The sequence below is a fragment of the Vulpes vulpes genome, chromosome 14, assembly GCF_048418805.1.
Source record: "Vulpes vulpes isolate BD-2025 chromosome 14, VulVul3, whole genome shotgun sequence".
Classification (NCBI taxonomy): domain Eukaryota; kingdom Metazoa; phylum Chordata; class Mammalia; order Carnivora; family Canidae; genus Vulpes; species Vulpes vulpes.
Genome location: NC_132793.1, coordinates 9,497,137 through 9,522,372, shown reverse-complemented (window position 1 = coordinate 9,522,372; position 25,236 = coordinate 9,497,137). Strand labels below are relative to the sequence as shown.

At 45.2% G+C, this 25,236-nt stretch overlaps 1 protein-coding gene across 4 annotated transcripts in view; it reads right to left on the bottom strand.

Moving 5' to 3' along the window:
* Window positions 1-8,073: 8,073 nt before the first annotated feature.
* Window positions 8,074-25,236, bottom strand: part of ZFP64 (ZFP64 zinc finger protein) — an 89,202-nt gene continuing 72,039 nt past the window's right edge. For all 4 annotated transcript variants that reach the window (XM_026014641.2, XM_072735557.1, XM_072735558.1 and 1 more), the window contains 4 exons: window positions 21,555-21,704; window positions 21,234-21,296; window positions 12,633-12,884; window positions 8,074-10,015 (listed from right to left, as the gene is read on the bottom strand). In XM_026014641.2, coding sequence (XP_025870426.1) covers window positions 9,306-10,015; window positions 12,633-12,884; window positions 21,234-21,296; window positions 21,555-21,704 — 1,175 coding nt within the window. In that variant the 3' untranslated portion in view covers window positions 8,074-9,305. The remainder of the gene's footprint in view (window positions 10,016-12,632; window positions 12,885-21,233; window positions 21,297-21,554; window positions 21,705-25,236) is intronic.

The following is a 25,236-nucleotide window of genomic DNA, read 5'->3' as shown; positions in this document are numbered from 1 at the left end:
GGGGATAAAAGGGCCTTTCTTGCCCCCCATCACAGTTCTTTTTTTTTTTTTCTCCATCCCAGTTCTTGTGATGATTCCATGACTGAAGGTAGGTAAAGCACTATGACAACAGCTGGCACACAGGAATCACAAAACCAAGGCAAGCTCTTGCCAGTACAGTGAGTGCCAACTGTTCCGGGTTAGGGCAGGGCGGGCAAGCCCCTTCTGAAAAGACCACGCACAGTCTTAGCTAGTTTAGGCTTTGCAGGACACGTGGTCTCTCTGCCTCTCCTGGGCCACTGCTGCACAAAGCAGCCGCAGACAAGGTAAATGCATCGATGTGCTGTGTCCCAGTGCAGTGTTCCTTACGGACACGCATATGAATTGCATGTAGCTTTCCTGTGTCACAAAACAGTTTTTTTTTTCCCTTTCAACCATTTACAAAAATCTGAAAACTATGCTTAGCTCAAGGGTTGTACAAAAAATAGGTGGAGGAAATTAGGTGCTGCACAAGGGCTTGCTCTGTATGATTTCTCACGATCGCATGTGAATCTGTAATGATCTCACTCGTACGTTGAGATTCCAATACCACTCTTTTACAAAAACAGGTGGCAGGCCAGATTTAGCCCATGGGCTGTAGAGTGCTGGTCTCTGGATTAGCTTCTAGGTCCCTACTCTTCTCTACTAGAATTGTACACCCACAGCCTTGGCTGGAGAACTCCACAGCCTTCCCACCGCACAGGAAATGTATCTCCCACCTCTGATACTGGGCTTGCTGTAGCCAATGGAATATTGGCCCACAGGATGTGAGCAGAGGCTTTATCCAGTTTTGCTTTGCTGTGTGTGCTTCTGTGAGTGGCCATGAGATCATGACCATCACTGACTAGAAGAGAATGAGGAGATTCACAAAGTAGTCTGGAACCCAACGTGAAACCTGGAGCCTGGTCCAGTTAACCTAAAACCTAAACCTAACCCTAAGTGAGAAAAATAACTATCTGCTGAACGCCCCTGTGGGTTTTTTTTTTTGGTGGGGGGGTGTTGTTAGGCAATATTATTTCAGCAATGGTTGATTAACACACTATCTAACGCCCTGAGCCAAGCACTAGGGCACTGCTTTCTGGTCTGAGAGGCCTTTGTCAGGGGGTAGGTTTGGTCTGCTTCACTGTAGTCTCTGTTTTCCAGAGGAAGGACTATGGATTTGTAGCTTAGTCGGACTAAACAAATGTGGGCTTATTTTAACGGTTGACCATGCCCACCGGATATAAAAATGCAAGAGCTGTCAGAGGATATGTGTCCTGTTAGTCTTTGCCTATTCAAGAACAATTTTTAAAACCTCAATACTTGTTTAAAAAAAAAAAAAAAGGAAGCTGATTTTTGGATCCGTGGAATCCTTATTGGAATGGTCACAGGTAATGTGCCATGACTTGCAGGGAATGTATCTCCAAGGTGACCACGATGGCCCTTTGCAGGAGCCTGTTGCAGAGGAGGCCCCCATGTAGATGGGAGGAGTAGAAAAGGAAAAGAGAATGGAGAGAGGTCGTTCACAAGGTGGGAGGCAAGGATCACTACTGCTTGGTGTGTGAGCCTAGACAGAGGGCCTTTGGCCCCATGCCCTGGTGCTTCCTGTGCCGACAATGGGGAGAATGACAAGGAAATGTCTAGGACCACTACCTGCTAGTGACTGATGACTTTTTCAGGAGCTCCATCTATAAAGTGGGGCCAGCATCGCCTATGTTGGAAAGTTGCTGTATGGAGTAGAGGTTTTGGAGGCTCCCACCTGCCACTGGGAGCTACTATAATTGCCTTTGGCAGCTAACCCAATACAAAAACAGCCACGATGACAAATTTGAAATTAAAGCTTTTATGGATACAAAGACATTGCTAATGAGGAGCGCCTCTTGGAAGGGACAAAGAGGAACCTAGAGAGACTTCTCACGACACATCCTTTTTTCTTTCCCTATTCCATGTGTATGCATTACGATTTTAAAATACAAACAAGACACTTAGAATGCAAGACTTTTTTTTATAAACGACTTTCATAATTAGAAAGCTCGACACATCATCTTTCCTCAATAAGCGAACACCTGACAAACGTAAACTCACTTCATCTATCAGTTAGATGCTTGAGAAACACTAGAGTCTTTAATCACACGGACTCCTACATGGCAAAGGCTTTTCTTCTATTTGAACTACAACACAAAGGCAATATTTAGGAACAGCACACATCAGAAGAAATCATGTTCAAGCATTCTGTTCATGTCGAAAACAAGCTAAGAAACGCAAGCAGTTTAAAATCAAATACCGTATTTTCATAAGCTGTTCTGACTGGCAGGGGTTGCAAACTATAGCTTAGGGACCAAACCCAGCCTATTAAAAAACAAAAGAAAAAAAAAAAGAAAAAACCCCACACAACACAAAACCTTTCTACTGAGACCTGTAGGTCCATAATGCAGTTGTACAAAGTAACAGAGAGATCCCTTGTACCCTCTGCTCAGGCTTTCCCGGGGCAATCCACCACCTGTTTTTGCACAATCCCGGAGCTGAGAGCGGTTTTTAGATTTTTAAATGCTTGAGAAAACAAATCAAAGAAAGTATTTTGTGACGTGGAAAATTACATGAAGCTCATTTCACTGTCCATAAAGATTACCTCGAGCACAACTATGCATTCCTTTACGTATTGTCCACGGCTGCCTTTATACTACGAGGTCAGAGTTGAATTGTTGCAACAGAGACGGCATGGCCACAAAGCCTAAGATATTTACTACCTGGTTTACAAAAAAGTTTGCCGACCCCTGGGTTAGAGACCGGGTGAGGGTCAGGGAAGAAATGAGTATCTGGAATAAAGATTTTTTTCTTTCAAAGGCTGCACATTTCTAAAGGACATTTGCAACCATGGATGCCCTCAGATACTGATATTAGAGATGTCTTTCTGCGCCTGGGGATGGAAGGATGGAAGAGGCAAATGCATCTAGTTTTTCTCAAAATCCAGAGATGTCTGTTTTAAAAGAACCCTACAGGGGGGATCAGTTTCTCTTACTCATAAAGGGATCTTTTACCAAAATGAAAAGAAATGAAGGTAGGTTGTTTCAAATCCATAGGTAACCACCAATACAAGTGAAACACTATTCCCCTCCTGGGACACTTAACACTAACAAGGGCAGAGGACTGTACCCTGAATACTAGAATTAACTGTGTCATTCATGTTACCCGTGTGGCTTTGGCCAAAAGCTACACTCTGTGTTAGGCTGAAGCCAGTCTTTTGCAACCTTTTAAGAAACGTATGGTACAAGGTGAGTGGGTACAGTGGCTTGAGAACTTCAGAATTGTTTGACAAACGTACAATGTGTTTTTTTCAATGGATCAAAGTCCCTAGAACTAACGAGTGAGGATTGAGTCATCTTAAAGAGCTGCTTATTAGGAAAAGACTGTGCACTGTACCACAAAGAGCCCATTTGGTGAAGCCCTCCTAATGCAAAGTATTTTGGGCAGGGCTGGTGGGGCTAAGTTTTTTTTTTTTTTAATTTTATTTATTCATTAAAGAGAAAGAGAGAGAGAGAGAGAGAGACAGGCAGAGGGAGAAGTAGGCTTCATGCAGGGAGCCAGATGTGGGACTCAATCCCAGGAACCTGAGACCACAAGGAGCCAAATGCAGCCAAATGCATGCTCAACCGCCGAGCCACCTGGTGTCCCTTTTTTGTTGTTGTTTTAAGATTTATGTTACAGAAGGAGAGAGAGAATCTCAAGCAGACTCATTGCTCAAGCAGACACATTGCTCTCCAATGTGGGGTTTTATCCCAGGACCCAGACCATGACCTGAACTGAAACCAAGAGTCAGAAGCCTAGCCAACTGTGCCACCTAGATGCCCCGGGGAGTAATTTTTCAAATGCTGGTGCTACTAGATCTAGTTATGATGGAAGCAACTGTAAATTCAAATTTGACCACAGACACCAGATCCTGGAAACCGCATTAGCATGAAAGGTCTTCACACAGGGGTAAGGGGACCATGGATGGAATTTACAGGGTCCAGGGGACCTGGACAGGAAAGAATTGATTGCACTAGCCTCTAACTGAAATCAAGCATTTCTGTCAATTCTGGATATACGTACCACACCATGATACCATTAGCAAGTCAAAGTCAGGTATTTTCATATAACGTATGAAATATATAATTTTTCAGGTTCTAGTTATCTTGAAACACCATTGCTACTTCAAAATAGATACTAGATCTGCTGCTAGAACTTATTTAATGCACTAAGTGTACATAATTAAAAAATATTTTGATAACTATTTCAAATTTTTAAGGACTTTGTTTATTCATGAGAGACAGAGAGGCAGAGACATAGAGGGAGAAGCAGGCTCCCCATGGGGAGCCTGATGCTGGACTCCATCCCAGGACCATGCCCTGAGCCAAAGGCAGACATGCCAACCACTGAGCCTCCCAAGTGCCCTGATAATTGTTTTCTATTAAGCATCACTCAGAAGGTTTTCATAGACTTCATTGGACTGAAAGAGGTCCAGGACTCAAAAAAAAAAAAAAAAAAAAAAAAAAAGAAATCCAGCCTTAAGGTAGTATTGGACATTAGAAGGACTTCCACCTGCAGGCCTCAGATGTGGGTTCAAATCCCAACACCCCTGACTTTAGTCAGACACTACAATTATGTAACCTGCCTGCATTGGAAGAATGTAAAGTTGGTCATGCCTGCAATACTTGCCCCAGCATGTGGTCAGACAGCCTAGGGGCATTTCTACAATCATCCAACGATACCCATAGTTGACTTTTTTTCCCCCCAATCCCACCACAGACAACATTCTTGCAGAAAGATCTTATCCTTTTTCTGCCTTAACACTCAGAACTCCTATGGTCCCATTTCTGATCCCCCGCCCCCCAACCTCTGCCAGGGGAAGACACCCTATACTCAGTGGAGAACTGGACTGGACTGCATGTATCATGCAGGTATGTCTGGCACACCTGGGTTTTACTACCTGTAGTAGCTGTATTTTTTGTGTAGGTATGTTCCCTTATTAGGACAAATGCAAATACCATTCATAGTGAAGTCTGAATGGAATTGTGCAGAGAAATGCTTGAACATCATGGTTCTCAGTGCTTGTTGCTCCTTTGCAAAGCCCTGGGTGGCCAACCAGTGGCCATGACCGTTTCTGTACCAGCAATGCAGACAGGTCTCCTTCTTAGGTTCTTTTTCCTTCCTTCATAGGATCAGCGATGTAATTCGCAGGGTCTGATGCCAAATGAAAAGGCAGGACTCCTTTGCTTAAAACTTCAGAACTTCAGGACGCCAAGAGCAGAGCACACAGGTGTAGCACAGGTGTCACGTCCATGAAGACAGCACCTCCACCACCCTGCTCCCCACCACTGTACATTAGAATCACCTGCAGAACTCCAGGAACTACCACTCCTCCTTCCCCCTAGGTAAGATTCCATATACCTAAGTGCTTCCCAGGTAACTGTTAAAACCCACTGGACTAGAGTGACAGAAAGCCTTGGACAACCGCCATGGACCAACATCAATAAAGAGCAGGCAAAGGCAGCCCCAGTAAAGCCTTGACCAAAGAGAAGTGTTTGTATATTCAGGCGTTCAGGATCTGAGCCACGTGTTTCTAGAAAAGTCATCTCCAACTTTTAGGAGGTTGCATTACTGCTCCAGGGCAGAGAACACTCATGACCTAGTGTCTCTTTCCAGGTTTTAACTTGGCACAGCTACTCCAGAGCCACCACCTCCCCGCACCCTTCACATCAGCAATGGCATATGACCAGCCAGGTAACCAGGGAAGGTCCTGGGAAGGGGTATGGCCCTTCCCACCCGCTTGGAGCTGAAGGTGCTGCCATCTTGGACCATGTGTGGAAGATCTAGAATGGGTAAGACGACAGGAGCCACATTCCCCAACCTCAGAAGGTCACAGTACTGGTTCTCAGTTATTTTCCAGTCTGCCTCCCTCCACACAAAACAAGAAAAGGACACACAGGTTTTGTTTTACACCAGTTGATTTTTATCATTAAGCCAAATGCCTGAAGCGGAGCATTTAGAGGAGCAAACGGAGAATCTGAGTCTTGTTGGATGTCAGCCAGAGAGTATGCCCAGAGGCAGGCCTTCCGCACATCCTTCCTCCTCAACCCCATTAACTTACATCAATAAGGCTTCTTTGGGATTGTCCACATCACCCTGCTCAGATCAATTATTACTTGAACAGAATTTTTCTGAGACCCAGCCTAGCATTTTGTTATCATGGACTCTGGAGTTACCCTACCAGGGGCTGAAACTCAAGTCCGTTCTGGAAGGTTCTTTGCCTTTATTATTTTGTTTTTTTGCCTTTGGACAAGAGGCAGGTATCAGGGTGAGGTAGATGAGGCAGTCCCCTCAAGTGCCAATATAGAGAGGTGCCAAAAATCTCACTGACCAAGGTCAACGCTTTAATACAATTTTATGTGATAGGATCCAATCTACCCCTGCAGAGCTGGCCCTAATTCCCGGGCCAATTTCTAACACTAATTCTCGAAAATACAGTGACTGACCTGTGAGCCAGAGTTTGTCAATTATTTCTTGGTTACAGAGCTTTTGGTGTCCCAGGCAAGTACCTCCCTTCCCTCACCGTAGTCCCAGCTCTAGATGGCACTGGGAGAAACCAGTGATGGCAGGTTAAGTTCAGCATAGTGTCTGGCTCAGAGTAGGGACTCATGTTGTCATGGCAACAGAAATGGGAGTTTCATCTTTAAGAAACTAGATGCAGGGATTAAAAAAAAAAAATCTGGGAAGATTTCTGGACTCTTCTCTGGAGATTTTATAGCCAATCTAAATATGGATCAGAAAGACCCATTTTTTCCCCCAGGCCTAACCTTGAACTTGTCTGTTGTATGAAGTAGCCCCTGCCTTGAAGGGACCCCCCCCCCCCAGGACATTTAGCATTCTCGGTACCTCTTTCCCACATTTTAAACACATGATCATTTACCCCATTGCTTTCACTCAATAGTTTGGGGGCTCAGGGGTCAGCAAGCTACAACCTTCCAAATCACAGCCTTTTTTGTAAATACGGTTTTATCGGCACACAGTTATGCCCATTTGCTTACCTATTCCCAGCTTCGTTAGTTACAATGGCAGAGTCCAGGGAGTGTGCTACAACAGCAGAGGTGAACAGAATTGAACAGTTTTATCAGACAAAGGCCAGCAAAACTCAAAATATTTACCAGCTGGCCCTTGACTGAAAAAGTCCACCAACCTCTGGTCCGGGGGAAGACAAACTGCAAACATACTCGATTTCCCTTCAGTCCCATCCTGACCTTGAAAACAGAGGCGCAGAAACTTGGTCTTTCTGGTCTGTACCAGGTCAGCAGCCCCTTAGGCCTTCAAGGCTGTTCCCCCACAGTTGTCATTATCTGCATATTTGAGGTCTCATCCTAGAAGGGTTAGTAGCCAGTTTACTCTCCCACTTCCTGAATTGTTTTACAGAGTTTTATCGGAATACAGACAAGTTCATTCTTTTTCTTCTAGCCCATGGCTGCTTTTGTGCTAAAACTGGAGTTTCGTCACATGAAACCTTATGGCCCCACAATGCCTCCAATACTATCTGATCTGGAACTCTTTGCGGACAGACCTCTGCTCTATGGGGAATCCCAAGTTGCTGGGTGATACCCAGGGAGAATTTCAGAGCCCTGAAGTCCATACGACTGGCAGGGTGGCGGGGGTGGGGGACGGGACCCAACTTTCTAAAAAGGTGGTTTCGGAGTTTACCTAAAGAGCTGTGATATGAGAAGTTCGAGGCACGTTTACATGATTTCAATCTATGGGTTCCCACTTGAAAGGTCAACAGCCCTCCTGCTACTGAAAGAGAAACAAAGATAAGACTCGCGACAAAGGTGACAAAAGGATCTGTACAATGCACCGGCATGCAGTCACCAGACACTCCCCTGGACAATCAAAAAACCGTTCCAAAGCAAAGATTAATTCTATCACGGGTCTCGGACATCATTTTCATCTTTTTCTCCTTATAACAAAGAGATCCGATAGCGTATGATCATTCATCTGCTGCCAGACTTAAGTCAGGTACATTCACACAGGATGCATAACAAAATAAGCTGCGTATCCTTCATAAGTGAACTATTTATTCCCTTGTATACAATCTATAAAAGTTTTCACGTCTTTCCCCCCCTCGTTTACCAAAAAACAACGTATCCATTTAGTCTGTTTTAAAAGCACAGATGTTTAACTTGAATGACAGCACATAAGAATTTGTATTAAACAAAGATTGTACTTGAAGATGCCAAACCGGGAAACCACTCTGGATAAATCATATATCCACTGGCATTCCAGAGCCTCCTCTAAGGTTTTGGCCGAAGTCAAATGTCCATCAACAAGACGTTTGGATTTTCATTTGTCGGTTCAGCAAACACCAAGAGCTTATCGGGATGAAAGACACTAAGCTCAGGCTGATTCATGCATCACAAGTCCCAGAACCAAAAGCCCGGGCCCAGGGCACCCCTCATCCTTTCTAGGTGAAGGATGTTAAATGCAGGTTCAGGATGGCTCTGCGAGCGTTAGCTTGATCTCCGCCGCCACCTACAGGTCACACTGGGTTTCCCCTTCGCTGCAGCAGGGAGACCTGGAGAAGTCCCGCGCGCATCTGTGCATCTAGAATGCGTTACCGAACCATCCAGAATGCATTACTGAACTGGGTGGGGATGGAGAGCCCCACACACCGTAATCAGCCTAAATGGAAGAACGTAAGGAGAAGTGGAGCGTTCCTCTTACATCATCCTACAGAGGAGCCTGCCTTTTTATTAGAAGACAATGATAAAAGGAACCACACGAAGGCATAAGGCGAACACTCCTAACCATCACCCGGGTTAAGAAATAGAACCTTTCCGGCTGTCCCCAGGCCCTCCACGTGTCCCCGCCGTCCTCTTCCCCTTCTGCTGAACGACACACATCAGTTTAGTTTCCTGCGTGGTCTGGAGAGTTTCATAATGCCATCGGAGGCGGGTGGAGCTTTAGGATCAGAATCCAGCACGAAACTATCCCTACTGGGATAGAGCAGTGCGCAAGGGAACCCCCACCTTGGAACCACCGGGTCACAGCCAGTGGAGAAGGTGCACCGGGGAGGAGAGCAGGTGCAAGGGGGGTCTCCGTGGTGTTGCTCCGGCCTGCCTCTCATGCCAGGGGCTGCAGCCGTGGCCTCCAGGGCCTGTCAAGTTGGGGCAGCCAACCCCACTGGAACTGGCGACTTGAGTCTGGCTTGATGGGGGGGGTGGGTAGTGGGGGGCTGGCCCGCAGCATCTGTCTGGGATTCGGACAGCTGATGGCCCTCTTTGGCTGATCTAGAGGCACTGGCTGGGCTCCAGCGACGTCTCCAGCTGCCCCGTGGAGACCAGGGTGCCCAGCTGCCCCGAGGCACTGCTTTCGGGTGGGAAGGTGACCAAGTCCGAGTTCTTGGTCTCGCTCTGGTCATTGTGCTGCTTCTTATGGCATCTCAGGGAGTCATCCCTGACGAAGGAGGCACCGCAGGTCTCGCAGCGGAAGGCCCGCTGGGTCACTATTTTGGCCACGTGCTGGGAGCTGCCCCCACGGGGTCCTTCCTGGCCCTGCGGGGCCTGGTTCTCCGTTTTGGTCTCGTCCCTGTGCACCTTGTCAATGTGCTTGGCCAGGCTGCTGGGCCGCTTCGTGTCGAAGCTGCAGAAGTCACACTTGAAGGGGCGGTCGGTGCAGTGCACCCTGCTGTGGACACGCAGCGCCGCGGCGCTGGAGCAGGAGTAGCTGCACTCGGGACACTTCTCGGGGTGGTCGGCCTGATGCAGCCGGCTGTGCTCCAGGAGGTCCGCCCGGTCCCGGCCCTGGAACGAGCAGTGCAGGCACTTGAACGTGTGCTTGATGCGGATGTGCGACTTGAGGTTCGCCTTCATGGTGCAGCGCACGTCGCAGAACTCGCACTTGAAAGGCTTCTCCCCCGAGTGCACGATCATGTGCCTTTTCAAGTCCGAGCTGATTTTGAACTTGGCGCTACAGAGCCAGCACTGGAAGGGGGTGTCCCCTGACAATGGAAGGTGTGTTTCCATTAGAGCAGGCAGGCAAAAGAACTCCCTCCCTGGTTCCCCCCCTTGCCCCCAAACATGCGTCAGATGCTTGGCCACAGAGATGGTGAGGTCTTAAACTCCCTAAGGCAGCCACTCACCACGGACATTAACTTCTTTTATCCTCAATCTTATGAGCAGGTACTATTAACCCCATGTAACAGAGGCTTACAGGTCAAATAGCCCGATTTTGAACTCAGGCACCATGGCATTCAAGTCCATACTCCTCACGAGGACACTTTACTTCCAAATCTCTCGCACTTCATGTAACACTCCAAAACTGGACACGGAAGACATGCAATTTATAACTGTTCCAAATCAAACTAGGACTTATTGCTTAGTGTTTTAAGCTCTACGGCATCCATTGATTGGCTTGCATTACTAAAGTTTCATGGTTACATAACTAGACGGAATTTTATTTATAAGATACAGAAATAAGGCTCAGGGAACAAATACTGAAAATCCATCACCTCCTCTGTCCTCTGAAGGCACTACTAAGGATTTTTAATTCTTTTGGAGGTTGCTACCATAAAATCCTTATCAGTTGAACATAAGCAAAGATGAGGATCTCATTTACCCTATACCACTTCCACCCCTCCCCCCAGCCACTGTCACCACCACCACCTCCTCCCTCCACTGTTGGGTGTGTTTTACTCCTCTGGCATTGTCTTCTACGTTGGGTAATAGCCTCCTTTTAGTCCACCAGCTTGCAAGGTTTCTAGAGGATTCCCTTGTCCTCACTATAAAACCTCTCCCTACTTGTCAGGATTTTCACATTTGAGTTCAAGAACATTTGCATTCTGACCAGTGAATTCCTATGTTTTAACTAGTGTTAGAATCATACTCTAGTTCATGGTCATTCACCAGAGCCAAATACTTTACCAGAATTCCACCTACCTCCTTAGACGGTTCACAATTTAGCTTGATTCTTGATTGGATTGTGCATGGAGGAAAAAAAGAATCTTGCAATAATCTCAAAAGTCACCCCGTCTTTTGATTATGTATCATTTTAGATCGTTTCTTGTGGATTTTGAGTTTTTTTTAACCTTCAACATAGAAATCATCCTGATATTTCCCTTTACTGAAACTTTTATTAGCTATCTTCAAATATACAAATGAGAAATTTTGTTTTCTCCCTGGAGTTTACTATCCAGTAATTTCCACCAGCATGATAGCTGGAAGTTTGATTTTTTGCATATTTTTTGTCTTATCTCTATTTGTATACTTCAAGTAGTTTAGCTGGGTATAGAATTCTTAATTCAAAATCATTTCCTAACTTTGAAAGCACTATTCCACTATCCCCCCTAGAAGCCAATTATTACTGAGAAGTTTTTCTAGGTTTGACTCTGCCCATCCATTCTGTCCTGCTTGGCATTTCATGAATCCTTTCCACTCCCATGGCTCCTTGGAACTGGGAAATTTTTTCCCAATTTTCTCACTTCTATTTTCCTTTTATTTTTTCCCCTAGACCTAGTCAGTAACAAAACTATAAGTTTGGTTTTTTTAGTGGCTGATCCAAATCAGTTTTTTTCTTTCTTCTAATCTCTGGGAAATTTCTTTACGTTTGTAGCCAGCAACTCCAGTTTTAACTCATACTTTGTACTATTTTTTCATAGAACTCTTCTTGGATGCTACATTTTTGCTAGTGGGTAGATACCAATTAGAACTGAAAGATTCTTGTCCATCATTCAAGTACTCTGTTAACTCCAGCGTTTGTTAGATTTGGTGCATTTTAGATGACTCATTTCCTGCCAATGATTCATAATCCATAGTTGACATTTAGATTTAGGAAGAACAGACTGATTTAAGGATTAGATATAGGTGGCCATGGGTTTTACCTACTACTGGGAAGCATGGGCCAAATTGCCCAATAGGCTTTAGCTTTTCCTGAGCTTTGTGGCCTTGGCAGTCTACATCCCAGTTCCAAGTCCAGAGCTCTCAGGGAATTAAGACACTGGCTAGAAAGATTGGGAGGCAGCCATAGAGTTGGGAGCCATTTATCTGTTGGAAGAGGTTTTTTGTTTTTAAACTTAGTTTCAGATGTCAGCACATTCCATCGGCTTGCCATCTTCATTGAAAAGTCTCATTTTTCTGAGCCCTCTTATGAACCCCCTAGTCCCCAATTTTCTGTGCCATGATGAATTGGTTGATTCTATCTATTGTTATTCAACAGGGTCTCACAAAGGGAAGATAAAGCTCTTTGGCACAAGTCTAATTTTTAGAACTAGAAGTCTGATTTGCAGTTCTAGTCAACTAATTTTGCTACATTTCTGAATTCAACCATGTGATCAGTTTATGTGAAATGTCTGAAACACCTAGCTCATATCAGACTTTTGAGATACATCCTTTGCTTAACGGCTGTATTGGGTACTCATCCCCAGCTGTGGCCTATGTAGTCAAGTTAGAAAACCCAGCTGTCAGACTGTCATGTTTTACTGAAAGTTGTCATCTTGGTGAAAAACCACAGAAATTCCAATTCCTTTACCTACTACAAGTCATTTTAGTTGTGTTTTAGTGAGATGAGGGTTAAGAAACTGGAGAACAAGTGAGGCACAGGTTTCCAGGCCAAGGACTTACCTGTGTGGGACCGCAGGTGGACAGTGAGCTGGCTGGAGTTGCGGCTGGCGTAGGGGCAGAGCTGGCATTTGTATGGCCGCTCATCAGAGTGTATCCTCAGGTGCTTCTTGAGACTGCTGCTGTCCACAGCGGCGTAATCACACAGGTGACACTTGTGGGGCTTCACACTGGTGTGGCAACGCATGTGCATGGTCAGGTTGTCTTTCCGGCTGAAGCACTTGTCACAGAACTCACATTTGTGTGGTTTGTCTCCTTCAAACACATAAGGAAGATTCAAGGTTTTAAGGGTTTCTCGATTAAGATGACTGAAAGAGATCTGACCAGGATGGTGGTCTGGACATATGGGTCTGCCGCTTTTGTCCAAATGCCCAGAAAGGAAGATACTGAAATATAGTTCAGAATGTTGGGAACTGAGAAGGTGTGCTATCCATTATGGCTCACAAATTTTTTTTTTGTTTGTTTATATAGGGTCATTTATTCTTGCTGAAAGCAACAGCTGCTTTGCAATTATCTAAAAGAGGAAGAATATTTATCAAAGGTATTCTGCAAATCACCAATCCAGGAAGAAATTATACGAAGAGACAGAGGAAAGAAAGAAGAAAAGAAAGTAAAAGATGTGGAAAGAAATAAAAATAGAAGGAAAGAAAGAAGACAAAGTGAGAGAGAAGAAAGAAGGAATGGGATTTGGAGTCAATCAATGGAAAAATGCTAATGGCTCACAAATTTTAAAGAATCCTAAGGAATAGATCAGATCAGATTGAAGGAGAAAAATCATTGGCCAAACCCCATTTGGTGGGGGGGGGGGGGGGGGGGGGAGAGGAGAAGGGTGTGGATATAGAAGCATTCAAGATCAGGTGTAGGGATCTTGGAACAGCTTTCATGGCTCAACAGTTGATGAAACATAGAATGGTCAAGTTGACTCCTCCCTTACTTGTGCCAAACCATACAATGGTGTCTACCCCAGGCTGTTAGAAAATGAGGATGCCTAAGCCACAAAAATAGTGCAAAGACCTCAAGTAGTTAGAGATACTCAAAGAACAAAACCCATGGCCAGAGCATTTCCTCTAGTGTTCCATCCCTCCCCTACAACCACTCCAGACTGATCATATGCAAATAAGACATCTATCCAATAACTACATGCTTGGGGGAAAACCAGAACCAGAGAGACATGCTCAACTCAAAAAGTGAGGCTCTAAAAGCAAACCATTTTCACTTCCATAATAATTCCTATTAAGACTCTCAAGACATTGAGTCAAAGAGCAGAAAGGAGGTCAAAAAAAGGACTTTGAAGTTGGAGCTCAAGAATCTCTCAGAAGGCTGCCCAAAAGGACAACAGGGAAAATAGAAGACATGAAAGCCAGTTCTAGATGGTCCAGAACAGAGCAAATAGTTATTTCTCAACAGTAATGACAGTCACAAGTCTTAAGATGGTTTATTAGGAGGCAGGGTGGTACAATTTCAGAGGCCCAAGAATGAGCTCTTACAGTTTTCTGAAATGCTCAGATTAGCATGTAACTCTTCAGACAATGGGAGCAGTGTCTGCAAAGTTCTATAGGAATTATTTAAATAGACTCCTGTACTTGAACTAGCATTCAGCGGGAAGAGAAAATAAAGCCAGTTGATGACTCAGAGCATCACACGAACTGTGTACATCAGAAAAAAGGAAGTGGATAAGATGTGGAATATAATAAAATGGAAAGCATTGCTTCCAAACCACAAGAGAACCATAAAAAAAGGCAACAGGACACAAGTAAAAGTCAAACTATGTATAAGTAAAAACAGATTAAGTTTCCCTGCTAAAAGTTTTAAAACGTTTTAAAAAAATCAGCTTAATGCTCTTAAGGTACATAAATATCTTAGGAAAATGCTTTAAGATAGGAGTGTCAAATACTGGGCAAGACAGAAATCCTGGTGAAAGCTACTAAAAAATTCATACTGAAAAGATAAAACCAAATAGATGTGACTCAAACTTATGATTCTGGTATGCTTTCACAAAAGGTCTTTCAGAAGTTAGGGTGTATTTTAAAACCATTTTCATTTAAGAAGAATCAAAATCAGATTACCAACTCCCTAGCGATGGGCAGGGAAAGCTCCATGTGTCAAAACCCAGAGCCTAGCCCCGTTTTCAGAAAGTTTGTAGACTTAAGTTCATTTTTAACAAAAGGCTGGAAGCGAACTGTAATTCAATATACTAGAAATCAAGAAACATAGGTAAATCAGATAAACAAAAAATGGTTAAAAAGGGAGGTTTGCTCAAGATACCAATACAGCAGGGCCTTCGAGCTCAGCATTACTGCCTTTTTGGCCAAGTAATCCTTTGCTGTAGGCGGTCTTTTAGCAGCATCTCTGACCGCTTCCCAGTAGGTGCCAGCAACACCTCCATCCCTAGTTTTAAGAGTCAAAAAGGTCTTCAGATTACTATCAAATGTACCCAGGGCTGGGGGGACGAGACTATCTGGTTGAGAACCATTCCAACCAACATTGGAAAAGGAAAAAGGGACCACAGATCAAGTCCATCACAGCTTAAATAGAACTTTACCCCAATATATGAAGACTTGATAAAATGGATAAAGTTCTGGGGATGTAAATTATAAAGCCTGAACCAGGATAAAAGCAATCAAGGACCATTAAAGTTGCTAGGTCAGAGATGAACCCTAAGGTGAACTGTCTGAGTATTCACTGTCTCCTTTCCAGGAGAAAATTCTGCCTCCTTTTCCCAGTGACCACAGGCTTGGCATGTGAATTGTTCTATCTGAAATGAAGGGATAAAATAGGACTGAAATGGAGGGATCCCTCTCAGGCAAATGCTTTTAAGACCCGATGTGTGGTTCACCATGTTTCCCTTGCCCAGATGACCTGTAACATTCCAGGTCAGAGTTTTTATTTTTTAATTTAAAAAACACAGCTAGAACTTGTACTGAAATATAGCTGAATGCGACTTCATTTAAAAACGTTCTGGAAAGGATGCAGAAGCTTCATAAAATTGCCAGGAGCCCACAGCAGAAAAAAGGTCAAGACTGCCTTCATCTGGCATGTTCCAGACAGGCTATTCCACTGGCCAGGTCCTGGACAGAAGACCACAAGGTGCAGAGTGGTGACGGGCTCTGGGAGACCCAGGGAGGGACGGAGCCATCTTCACTTGTCCCTGAGATGGACACTGTCCTAACAGCCTAATCTACACTCCATCCGCTGAAAGGGTCATAAGCAGAGAGCATTGCAGGCATGTTCTATCAGGCTTTCCAGGAAAAACGTATAACATTCAATTAACAGTCTACGGCACAGGGAAAGAAAAAAAAAAATGCCTCCACTCTTTTCATGACCAATTAACCCTGATTCCAATGCCAAATGAGGAAGTAAAATAGGATAAAAAAAATAGAAACACTAAGTCAATCTCCTTTACTAAGCTAAATAAATGCTACATGAAGGGTGCCTGATGGCTCAGCGGGTTAAGTATCTGCCTTCAGCTCAGGTCATTATCCCAGGGTATGGGGATTGAGCCCCACATCGGGCTCCCTGCTCAGTGCTTTTCCCTCTGCTTGTGTGTGCTTTCAAATAAAATCTTAAAAAAAAAAAAAAAAAAAAAAAAAAAAAGGTACACGAGCATCTTGAACATTTAAAATTCAACTCTAATTTTCGATTAAAAATTTTCATCCAGGATAAACTGGCATTTGAGGTATAGAAAAGAAACAACTTTTAGAATAAAGGTAATAAAAACCCCAAGATCAAGGCCTTGTTTCCCAGGTCTTGAATGCAAGCACATCCAGCTTTCTAACTTACTCTCCCCCAAATAAGCCCACAGCAAGTCCCTACTCTGGGTACACAGAGGTCCTGTTCGGAGCCGCTCCTGTGTCTGCTGCACTGCCCTCCCCCTCTCCCCCTGCCATTTGCCTGTCAAACTGCACCCCTTTGGTTCTCAAAGTGCAGGGAGTGCCTTGGGGGGGGGGGTCCTGGAATCTCTTCAGGTGGTGTGGTCTGCAGTCAAAAGCATCTTCATACTACTAAGAGGGGACGACTTCATGGTCAACATTCTCTCTCCTGTGGGAGCACCTGGGCAGCCCTTGCAGGTGCCTGAGCCCGGATCACCAGCCCCTGCAGACCCCCCACTAGCAGGATGGAGATGCATCAGGGCCACACCCTCCCAGTAAACCCAGGGCCAGTTTCACTCAGGAACAGCCCTTCCAGCAGCAAACCCTATTCCTTACATTAAAATCTCTCACCCTGAAGCTTAACACTGTCATGAAATGGGAAGTAGGCAAACCAAAGTACGCTGGTAGTTTTGAGGAGAAGCCCTGGCGGGGTGGCTGCATTGCAAATGAGGTGAAAAAAGAACAGACCCGCTGTGGCTTTTTCAAATCTGGTATTTGGCGAATACTTGAAGAATGAATGAAGTCAGCCTGTCATCTCCAGGAGAATTACTAACAATGCTGTGGCAGTAACATTCCAGTTTTAAACCCAAAGTAGGATATGGAACATCTATCCCTTATCCCTGGTCTGCAGCTTTCCTTCCTGGTGCTTAGCTTTTACTGAGATTGGGAATATTAACAAGGGACTTTTTTTTTCTATTATAAAATGGGTCAATGTCTGGAAGAATTATGTAAGTTGGTAAACCAGGATTTTCTAAGTGACCAACGTAGGCCATGTCAAAAAAAAAAAAAAAAAAAAAAAAAAAATCAGGCATGAGTAAGAGCCATTCAAGTGTACTCACGTAAATACATTCTGAAACTAATATGTTAGCTGGATTTAAAAGATGAAATGTGTTACCTCTAAAAAACTAAAAAACATGGATTTTATCGATTCGAAAAGCTTATGGATATGGTTTCAGAGTCTATATAGCAACTGATCCTCAAACTACCCTCAGGGCACCTTGGGGTGGGGCTCAGTCCAGTAAGCAACGGATTCTTGGTTTCAGGTCATTTCTTCATGGGTCATGGGATGGAGCCACGTGTCCAGCTCTGCGCTAAGTGGGGAGTCTCCTTGAAGACTATCTCCCTCTGTCCCTCCCCCACCCACATTTTTTCTAATTTATTTTTAAAGACTTGAGAGTGAGGGAGAGAATGAGTCCAGGGGAAGGGTGGAGAGAGGGAGAGAAGCAGACTCCACACTCAGCAGGGAGCCCAACATGAGGCTCAATCCCAAAACCCCCACACCACAACCTGAGCAAAGGCAGATGCTTAACCAATTAAGCCATCCAGGTGCCCCTCAAATAGTCAAAAGAAAAGCTACCCTCAGTTGTGTTTTGGTAGAACGTTAGAATTTCTCTGGAAAGGCTTTCAACAAAATATTCCATTTCCAACCACATGTGAGGCATCAGATTTCCTTCAGATATTTCAAAATATTCGGCAATGAACTGCATGCAGGGGTGAGAATCCAGCTGACTTGAGGAAATTTGCAAAGATCTAGATAATGCCACTGCTCACTTTTTTGGGGGGGGGCAATTAGTTACTTCTCATAAAAGATAGTTATAAGGAGCTTACGGGTTGTTTGTTTTGTGTTTTTAAGATTTTTTAAGTCCTCTCTCCACCCAGCGTGGGGCTCAAACTCACAACCTTGAGATTAAGAGTTGCATTCTCTACCACCCAAGCCAGCTGGGCGGCTCTGGCTGCTATTTTTAAGTGGATAAGTATTTTAAAGTTTGGTTTTTAATTTCTAGCGCAGTAGATATAGACAAGCCACAAATTTGGGATGGGGGTGGGGAAGATCTTCAATCTTTGGATGTAAAAGGATCACAACACAGTGCTTTGAGCACCACCACTGAATCAGTTTGGGAAAGGTCCAGCTGAAGCCTGAAGAGATGACCTGCACACATCGCCAGCCTCAGTCAGGGATGCCCTTCAGCCCACACACCAGTTCTTGATCTTGTAAGTAGAACCTTTGCTCTATGAGCCAGGCACGTGGCCAGAGTCAAGACTTCTTTCTCCCAGCCTTCATTTCCACAGCTGGGAATGGCCATGTGACTATGTTCTGGCCCTACAGACATGAACCCCAGTGACATGAAACTTGTGGGCAGTAAGCCAGCTCGGACCATGCCAACGTGGGCTACGTCCTCAGGATGCCGAAGCAACAGCATAAGAGCCTGAGTTCCCAAAACCACAGGACTGTCTACCATACTTAACTCAGACTGTCCCAAGACAGAAATATGTTTTTTTTCCCCCAAATTTGCTCCTGTTTTTTCTTTTTTAATAATTTTTTATTTATTTATGATAGTCACAGAGAGAGAGAGAGAGAGAGAGGCAGAGACACAGGCAGAGGGAGAAGCAGGCTCCATGCACCGGGAGCCCGACGTGGGATTCGATCCCAGGTCTCCAGGATCGTGCCCTGGGCCAAAGGCAGGCGCCAAACCGCTGCGCCACCCAGGGATCCCAAATATCTTGGTTTTAAGCCACGATTAGGTCTCACGATCACAAGGGATGCTACTTCTGGGTCACACCCTGAGGGAGAGATGCTGTAAGGCCCCCAGACCCCTCTCCTGTTTTTCCCTAGTTAAAATATTCAGAGGACTAGAGCATTTGCCCTGGAGACAGAGAAATAGCTTTAGTATCTGCTAGAGAAGCCATCTGTCTGCCCCCCTCTGTATCACTGAGTCTGAAGCCCCACCCGTGACAGGGCCTTGCCTTCTTTCTGTATCCCCACCATGCTCTGTATTATTCCAACAAGACATTAATCCTACCCCTTCCTATCTTCCGAGGCCCGGGCACTGCTGACATTTGGGGTCTGGGAATTCTTTGTCATAGGGCTCAACCTGAGCATCACTGGAGTTCGGTGGCACCTCTGGCCCACCCACTAGGTGGCAGTAGCACCTCCCCAGCTGAGGTGGAGGCTCCAGTTACTTTCGGACTGGGTGACCCACCTACTTCGAAGTTGCCTTAACCAGCTACATAGGGGAGGTTTCCTCTTGGTTCACGTAGCTTCTGCAGTCTGCGTGCTCCTGCTGACCTCATCCTGGCAGCCCTGTTTTTTCAAGTTGAGGACCAAACTTCCCCTTCACTATGGTACCTACTTTTTCCTGGGAAAAAGGACCCTTTGTCTTATTTGCACAGGACAATGCCCATTTCACTAGATGCCGAGAAAGTGGTCCTCCTATTGGAGCTCTCGGGTTTAGCTGTGCATGAGGCTGCTCTTCTGGAAAAAACCTCCCAGCTCTCCTTGATGCCTGAGGTGGCTCATATCCCGCTAACCACCAAGGATGCTGCTTGGGGAGGATGCAAGGCAGGGCATAGCCCATGGGAGGGACGCTGGGAGTCCCTTCCCTGCTAACGCTTTCCACTAGTTCACAGAGCAGTTGCCTTGTACCTGGAGATGAAACTATAGGTTGAGGAGGACAGTCATTCTACCAGCTGTGGAGTACCAAGTTGTGCTTAAAAGAAAGTGGATTATAAGCCACTTGGTTCGGTTTCTGTAAGAGCCAAGAGATCAGTATCTTTTTTTTTAAAGAATTTAAGAGAAGGAACAGGCAAGAGTGGGGGGAAGGACAGAAAGAGAGGGGCAGGGAGAAGCAGACTCCCTCCTGACCCCAGGGCTCCACCTCAGACCAGAGATCATGAGCTGAGCAGAAGGCAGATGCTTAACCGACTGAGCCACTCAGGTGCCCCCCCCCCCCCTTTTGTAGTCCTCTTTATGCTCAATGTAGGACCTGAACTTCCAAACCCAAGATTAAGATCCTTGCTCTCCCAACCGACTAAGCCAGCTGGGTGCCCCAGAGACCACCAGATCTTAACTTTCACAGGCTCATACAAGGTCTACACCAGAAATCAAAAGGTGGGCAAAGTTTCTGTGAGGAGCCAGACAGTAAACGCCTTCAGCTTGATGTATTGTGCAGTCTTTCTGGCAAAGACTTAATAATGCCACTGTAGGGTCAAAGCAGCCACAGATGACAAATGAGCTTCACAAGCTGCATTTGGCCCACAGGCCATAGTGTACAGACCCTTATTATAGATCATAGAAATTCCTTTGCTCCAGCACATCTTATTTCTCTGTGTTCTCAGTAGCTGCCTGCTCTTAAAGGAGGAACTGTTAAGAAGCAACTTTATTATTATTTTTAAAGATTTGAGAGAGAATGTGTGCACACAAGTAGGGGAGAGAAGGGAAAGGGAGAGGGAGACTCCCCACTGAGCAGGGAGTGCAACGTGGGACCCGATTCCCAGGACTTTGGGGAGTATGACTTAAGCCAAGGCAGGTCCCTTAACCCACTGAGCCAGCCAGGGGCCCAACAACCTTATTACTCTTACGTGAGATTTAATAGGGCCACAACGCCTCTTAGCCCTGCCTCACCAACCTCTCCAATGAGCTCACACCTTCCAAGCCTTTGCACTTGCTATTCCCTCTGCTGGAATGTTCCTCACCTGGTTACATAGCTACTTTTTATAGTTTAAGGCAAACATCTTCAGAAAGCCTTTCAGGAACAGCCTAGATCTGATCTCCTAGGATAGATTCTCCCAGGATGGTCCCCTAAGCCTCTTTTTAGGTCACAGCCCACCCCGCAAGACCATTTCATGGGGCAGAGTCCATTTCTGTCCTGCTCACTGCAATATGTCAGCACTTAAATTCATATCCATTTCCTTTTTTTTCGACATTAAAGTTTCAAACAAATGAATGGATACCTACCCGTGTGGATTCTCAGATGTCGGTCCAAATCTTTCATGCCATGAACAGTTTTGAAGTGGCAACCTGGAGGAGGAAAAAAAAAAAAAAATCAGCTTTTCTCAAAATACAGCCTCAAAAATAAGTTACTATAAACCTGAAGTTCTCGGGGAAAGTCACACCGAGCTCTGATGCCACAGGATGCTTGGAAGGCACAGAATGCTCCTGTGTGGGGATTACACGGAGTGTGACAAGGACTCCGAGGATCAGTCAGGCCCAGCTCGCCCACCAGTGACCCCCCGCCTCCCCCCGAAGGGGCTCCGTACATTCAAGTTGATGCTTCACCTGGGTAGCAACAATTGAATGTCCTTTCTCCGAGGGTCACGGTTTGTTCCTTGGACTCTGAGGGGGGGGCCGAGGCAGGGGCTTTCTGGGCATCACTGCTGTCCGTGGAGGGACAAGTTGGTTTGGGAACATCATTATCTAGTTCTGAAGCTGAAATGGAGACAAAAAAGTATTAATTTCTCAAATATAACCACCATGGGAAGTCTTACAATATAAGCAGGCTTATTTTACCTCCATCACCTCTCCAAAAAAAAAGAACCATTAAAATGGAAAGCCATAGGGGACCTGTGTGGCTCAGTTGGTTAGGCAACTGCCTTTGGCTCAGGCCATGATCCCAGGGTCCTGGGATTGAGCCCTGCGTTGTTGGGCTCCCTGCTCAGTGGGGAGTCTACTTCTCCCTCCCTCTGCCACCCTCCCCACTTGTGCTTTCTTGCTCTCAGATAGATAAAAGCCTTCAAAATTGAAAGCCACAGAAACTCTGGCCTTACAGAATTCCTTTCTTGAACTACCAACTTCCAGGAAATACAGGAGACAAGGGACATAGTAACAGGACAGACAACTGGCAAGGTTCAAGCTGCCAAACTTTGCAATGGTGGCTTCTCAAATGACCCAGTGAAGACTTAATTTGTAGATTTTTGGATCACAAGCTGATTTTATTATAACGATAACACGAATTACAAGTGATACACAACAACGGCCAAATATTAGAGATGATACAAGGCTGGTCCAGCAACGTCAAGCTATTCTTGAAAGCTTACTCAATTTGAATTGGTTTTGTCTCCACTCAGTAGGTCACAGACCACACTTCAAGCACCACTGATCTCCTGGACAAAATGCCACTGCTTCAACAAATCATTTAGGGAGGAGGAGAAAAACTGGACTCAAAGCCTGGAGAGGAGGGCTTGCATGATCAGGAGGTTACTTGGGTCCTGATTTTATTTTATTTTATTAAAGATTTATTCATTCGTGAGAGACACAGAGAGAAACAGAGGCAGAGACACAGGGAGAGGGAGAAGCAGGCTCCATGCAGGGAGCCTGATGTGGGTGGGACTCGATCCTGGGTCCCCAGGATCATGCCCTGGGCTGAAGGCAGACGCTAAACCGCTGAGCCACCCAGGGATCTCTAATTTTAAACATAAGAGCCATGTAAGACCATGACAAAGCCTGAACACTTTTTTTTTTTTTTTTTTGGGGGGTGTGAAAATGAAATTAGAGTTTTTAGAGAACATTCTCCTAGTTCAGGGATGGTTATTTACAAGGTGTCTAGATATCTGATTTGCTTCAAAACAATCCAGGGCAGGGGAAATAGCTGGACAGAAGAAACCAGACTGGCTGCGTATAATGGATATTGAAGCCCAGCACCAGGTACATGGGATCATTTCCTGTGTAGAACTATGTAAAACTGACATTTTTTGGGGGGCCACAATGGTCAGATAGTTTCATGGGGTTCAACCTAATGTGGAGGTTTAAAAATTTCTGTAACAAAACCCAAGCATTCCTAAAAGATTAGAAAGGGAGTGCTTTCCAAATAGATTTAAACCCAAGGAACAAGAGGCGCTGTGCTGTTAGTCTGAAATCTTAAAATTTACTAGTACATAGAAGTTAGAGGCCAAAAATTGGGACTTTTTGCTCCAGATACAGAAGGTGGATTTTATGCTCAGTGAGAGGTTTGTCAAGGTTTGTTTCCCTTGAGAAGCTAGTGAATACGGTGAAGGCTTCAGCTCTGGGCACGGGGCTTGCTTAGCTATTTGCTAACAAAAAAACTTAACCTGAGCCTCTGTTTACTGCTCTGAAAAAGGGATCACTGACCTGCTGTAGAGTTAACAATGCAAATTCTCAGCACATCACCCAGCCTGTGCCTTGTAAGTACTATTCAGGGATGGAGGACCTCAGGGGTCACAGCTTAATGATGGTAGTGCTCAAAGTCCTATAACGGGCTCTGAACAAAGTGACCTAGTCCTATGGGTCTCAACTGAGGGTCATTTTGCTCCCAGGTGACCTTTGGGAATGCTTAGAGATTTTTTTTTTTTTAAGATTTTATTCATTTATTCATGAGACACACAGCAGAGGCAGAGACACAAGCAGAGGGTGAAGCAGGCTCCCTGCAGGGGGTCTGACACAGACTAGATCCAGGACCTGGGTATCAGGCCCTGAGCTGAAGGAAGCCGCTCAACCACTGAGCCCTGCCCCCACCAGGTGCCCCTGCTTGGGGACATTTTTGATGGTAATATGCACACATATAAGGAACACTGGCCCCTCACTGGTAGAGGCCAGGGATGTTGCTAAATAACCTACAATATACAGGAGAGCCCCCATACCTGTGTCAGTCATCTGAATTGTGGGCTTTAAATGTAGCTTCCCAGGGCTCACCCCAGATTACCAGGGGTGAGGGTGGTTAAGGATAGGTCCCAGGAACCTGCACTTTTGAAGTGCTGCCCGGGTGATTGTCAGACTCTCAGTCCTTGCTTCTCAAAGGGTGGTCCCCAGAACTCCAACATCAGCATAACTTGGAAGCTTGTTAGAAATGCAGAACCTCAGGTCCCAGCCAACAGATTCCATCTGCACGTTAACAAGATCCCCAGGTGATTCCTATGCACAATAGGAGGAGCCCAACGCCAAGGCAAGGCTTCTCAAACTTGCCCATCAAGAGTACCTGGAGGGCTTGTTAAGGCTCAGGTGGCTAGGGCTCCACCTTTAGAGTTCCTGATTCAGTAGATCTAGGGTACAGCTGGTAATTTTTCATTCTAACAAGTTCCCGCTGATGCTGATCTGGCAACTATCCTTTTCAAAACTGCTCAGTGAGAAAGTAAACTGGCTCAGAGATGCTGAATAAAGGGTGCAGGGCTAGAAGTTTTCAGCTGATCAAAACCCACACTTGCCAGATCTGAAGGAAGCCCATCACTAGGCCCCTTAAGGGAAACCTTAAGAGGAAACCCAAAACCTTAGCAATTCATATTAAAGAAAACCATTAGACGGGTAAGGATTTTTAATCCCAGAGAAACCAAAAGAGATTGAAAAGTGAAATCGAAGGGAGAGGTTAAGGCACTGTTTCAGGAACTGGAAAGCCAGCTAAGTTTCAAATTTCAGTTCTATCATTTATTAGCTGTGTGACCTTGGAGAAGTTACTCCACCTTCCCTGTTCCTCAATTACCACATCTAAAATGGGGATCGTGGCCCTCACCTCCTAGGTTTCGGTGAAGATTAAGTCCTTTAATATATGTAAAGGGACCTGGTACGGAAGTCAATGCTACATAAACATCGATTTTGTCTAATGATGTGTACACACGAGCCACCAGATTCTGCAAGGGAGCAAAATGCACTGGGCCAGGAGACTTGGAAACAGGCAGAAGAGATGGGGTTAAGGCGATAAAGCAGCCATCCAATGCACAAAGGGCCTCCCAAGGAGACGTCCTTACTTTTAAACCTCCCAGAAGCCAAGCCAGGCTGGAAACCCACTCTCTTCTGATGAGCTGGGCCAGAGACCCTTCTAGCATGAAAGTGGGGGTGGACCACATAATAGAACCCAGTTTAGCACAGTCAACATTTTAGCCCTATGAAAATCCACTGTTCCTTTTAAGGTTACCCTTTTTTTAAGTCGATTTTTTTTTTTTTTTATTACTGGTCGTGACTGAAGTCTACCTGTTGACCTGCTCCATTTTATTTCTTCCAAAAACCTATTTGA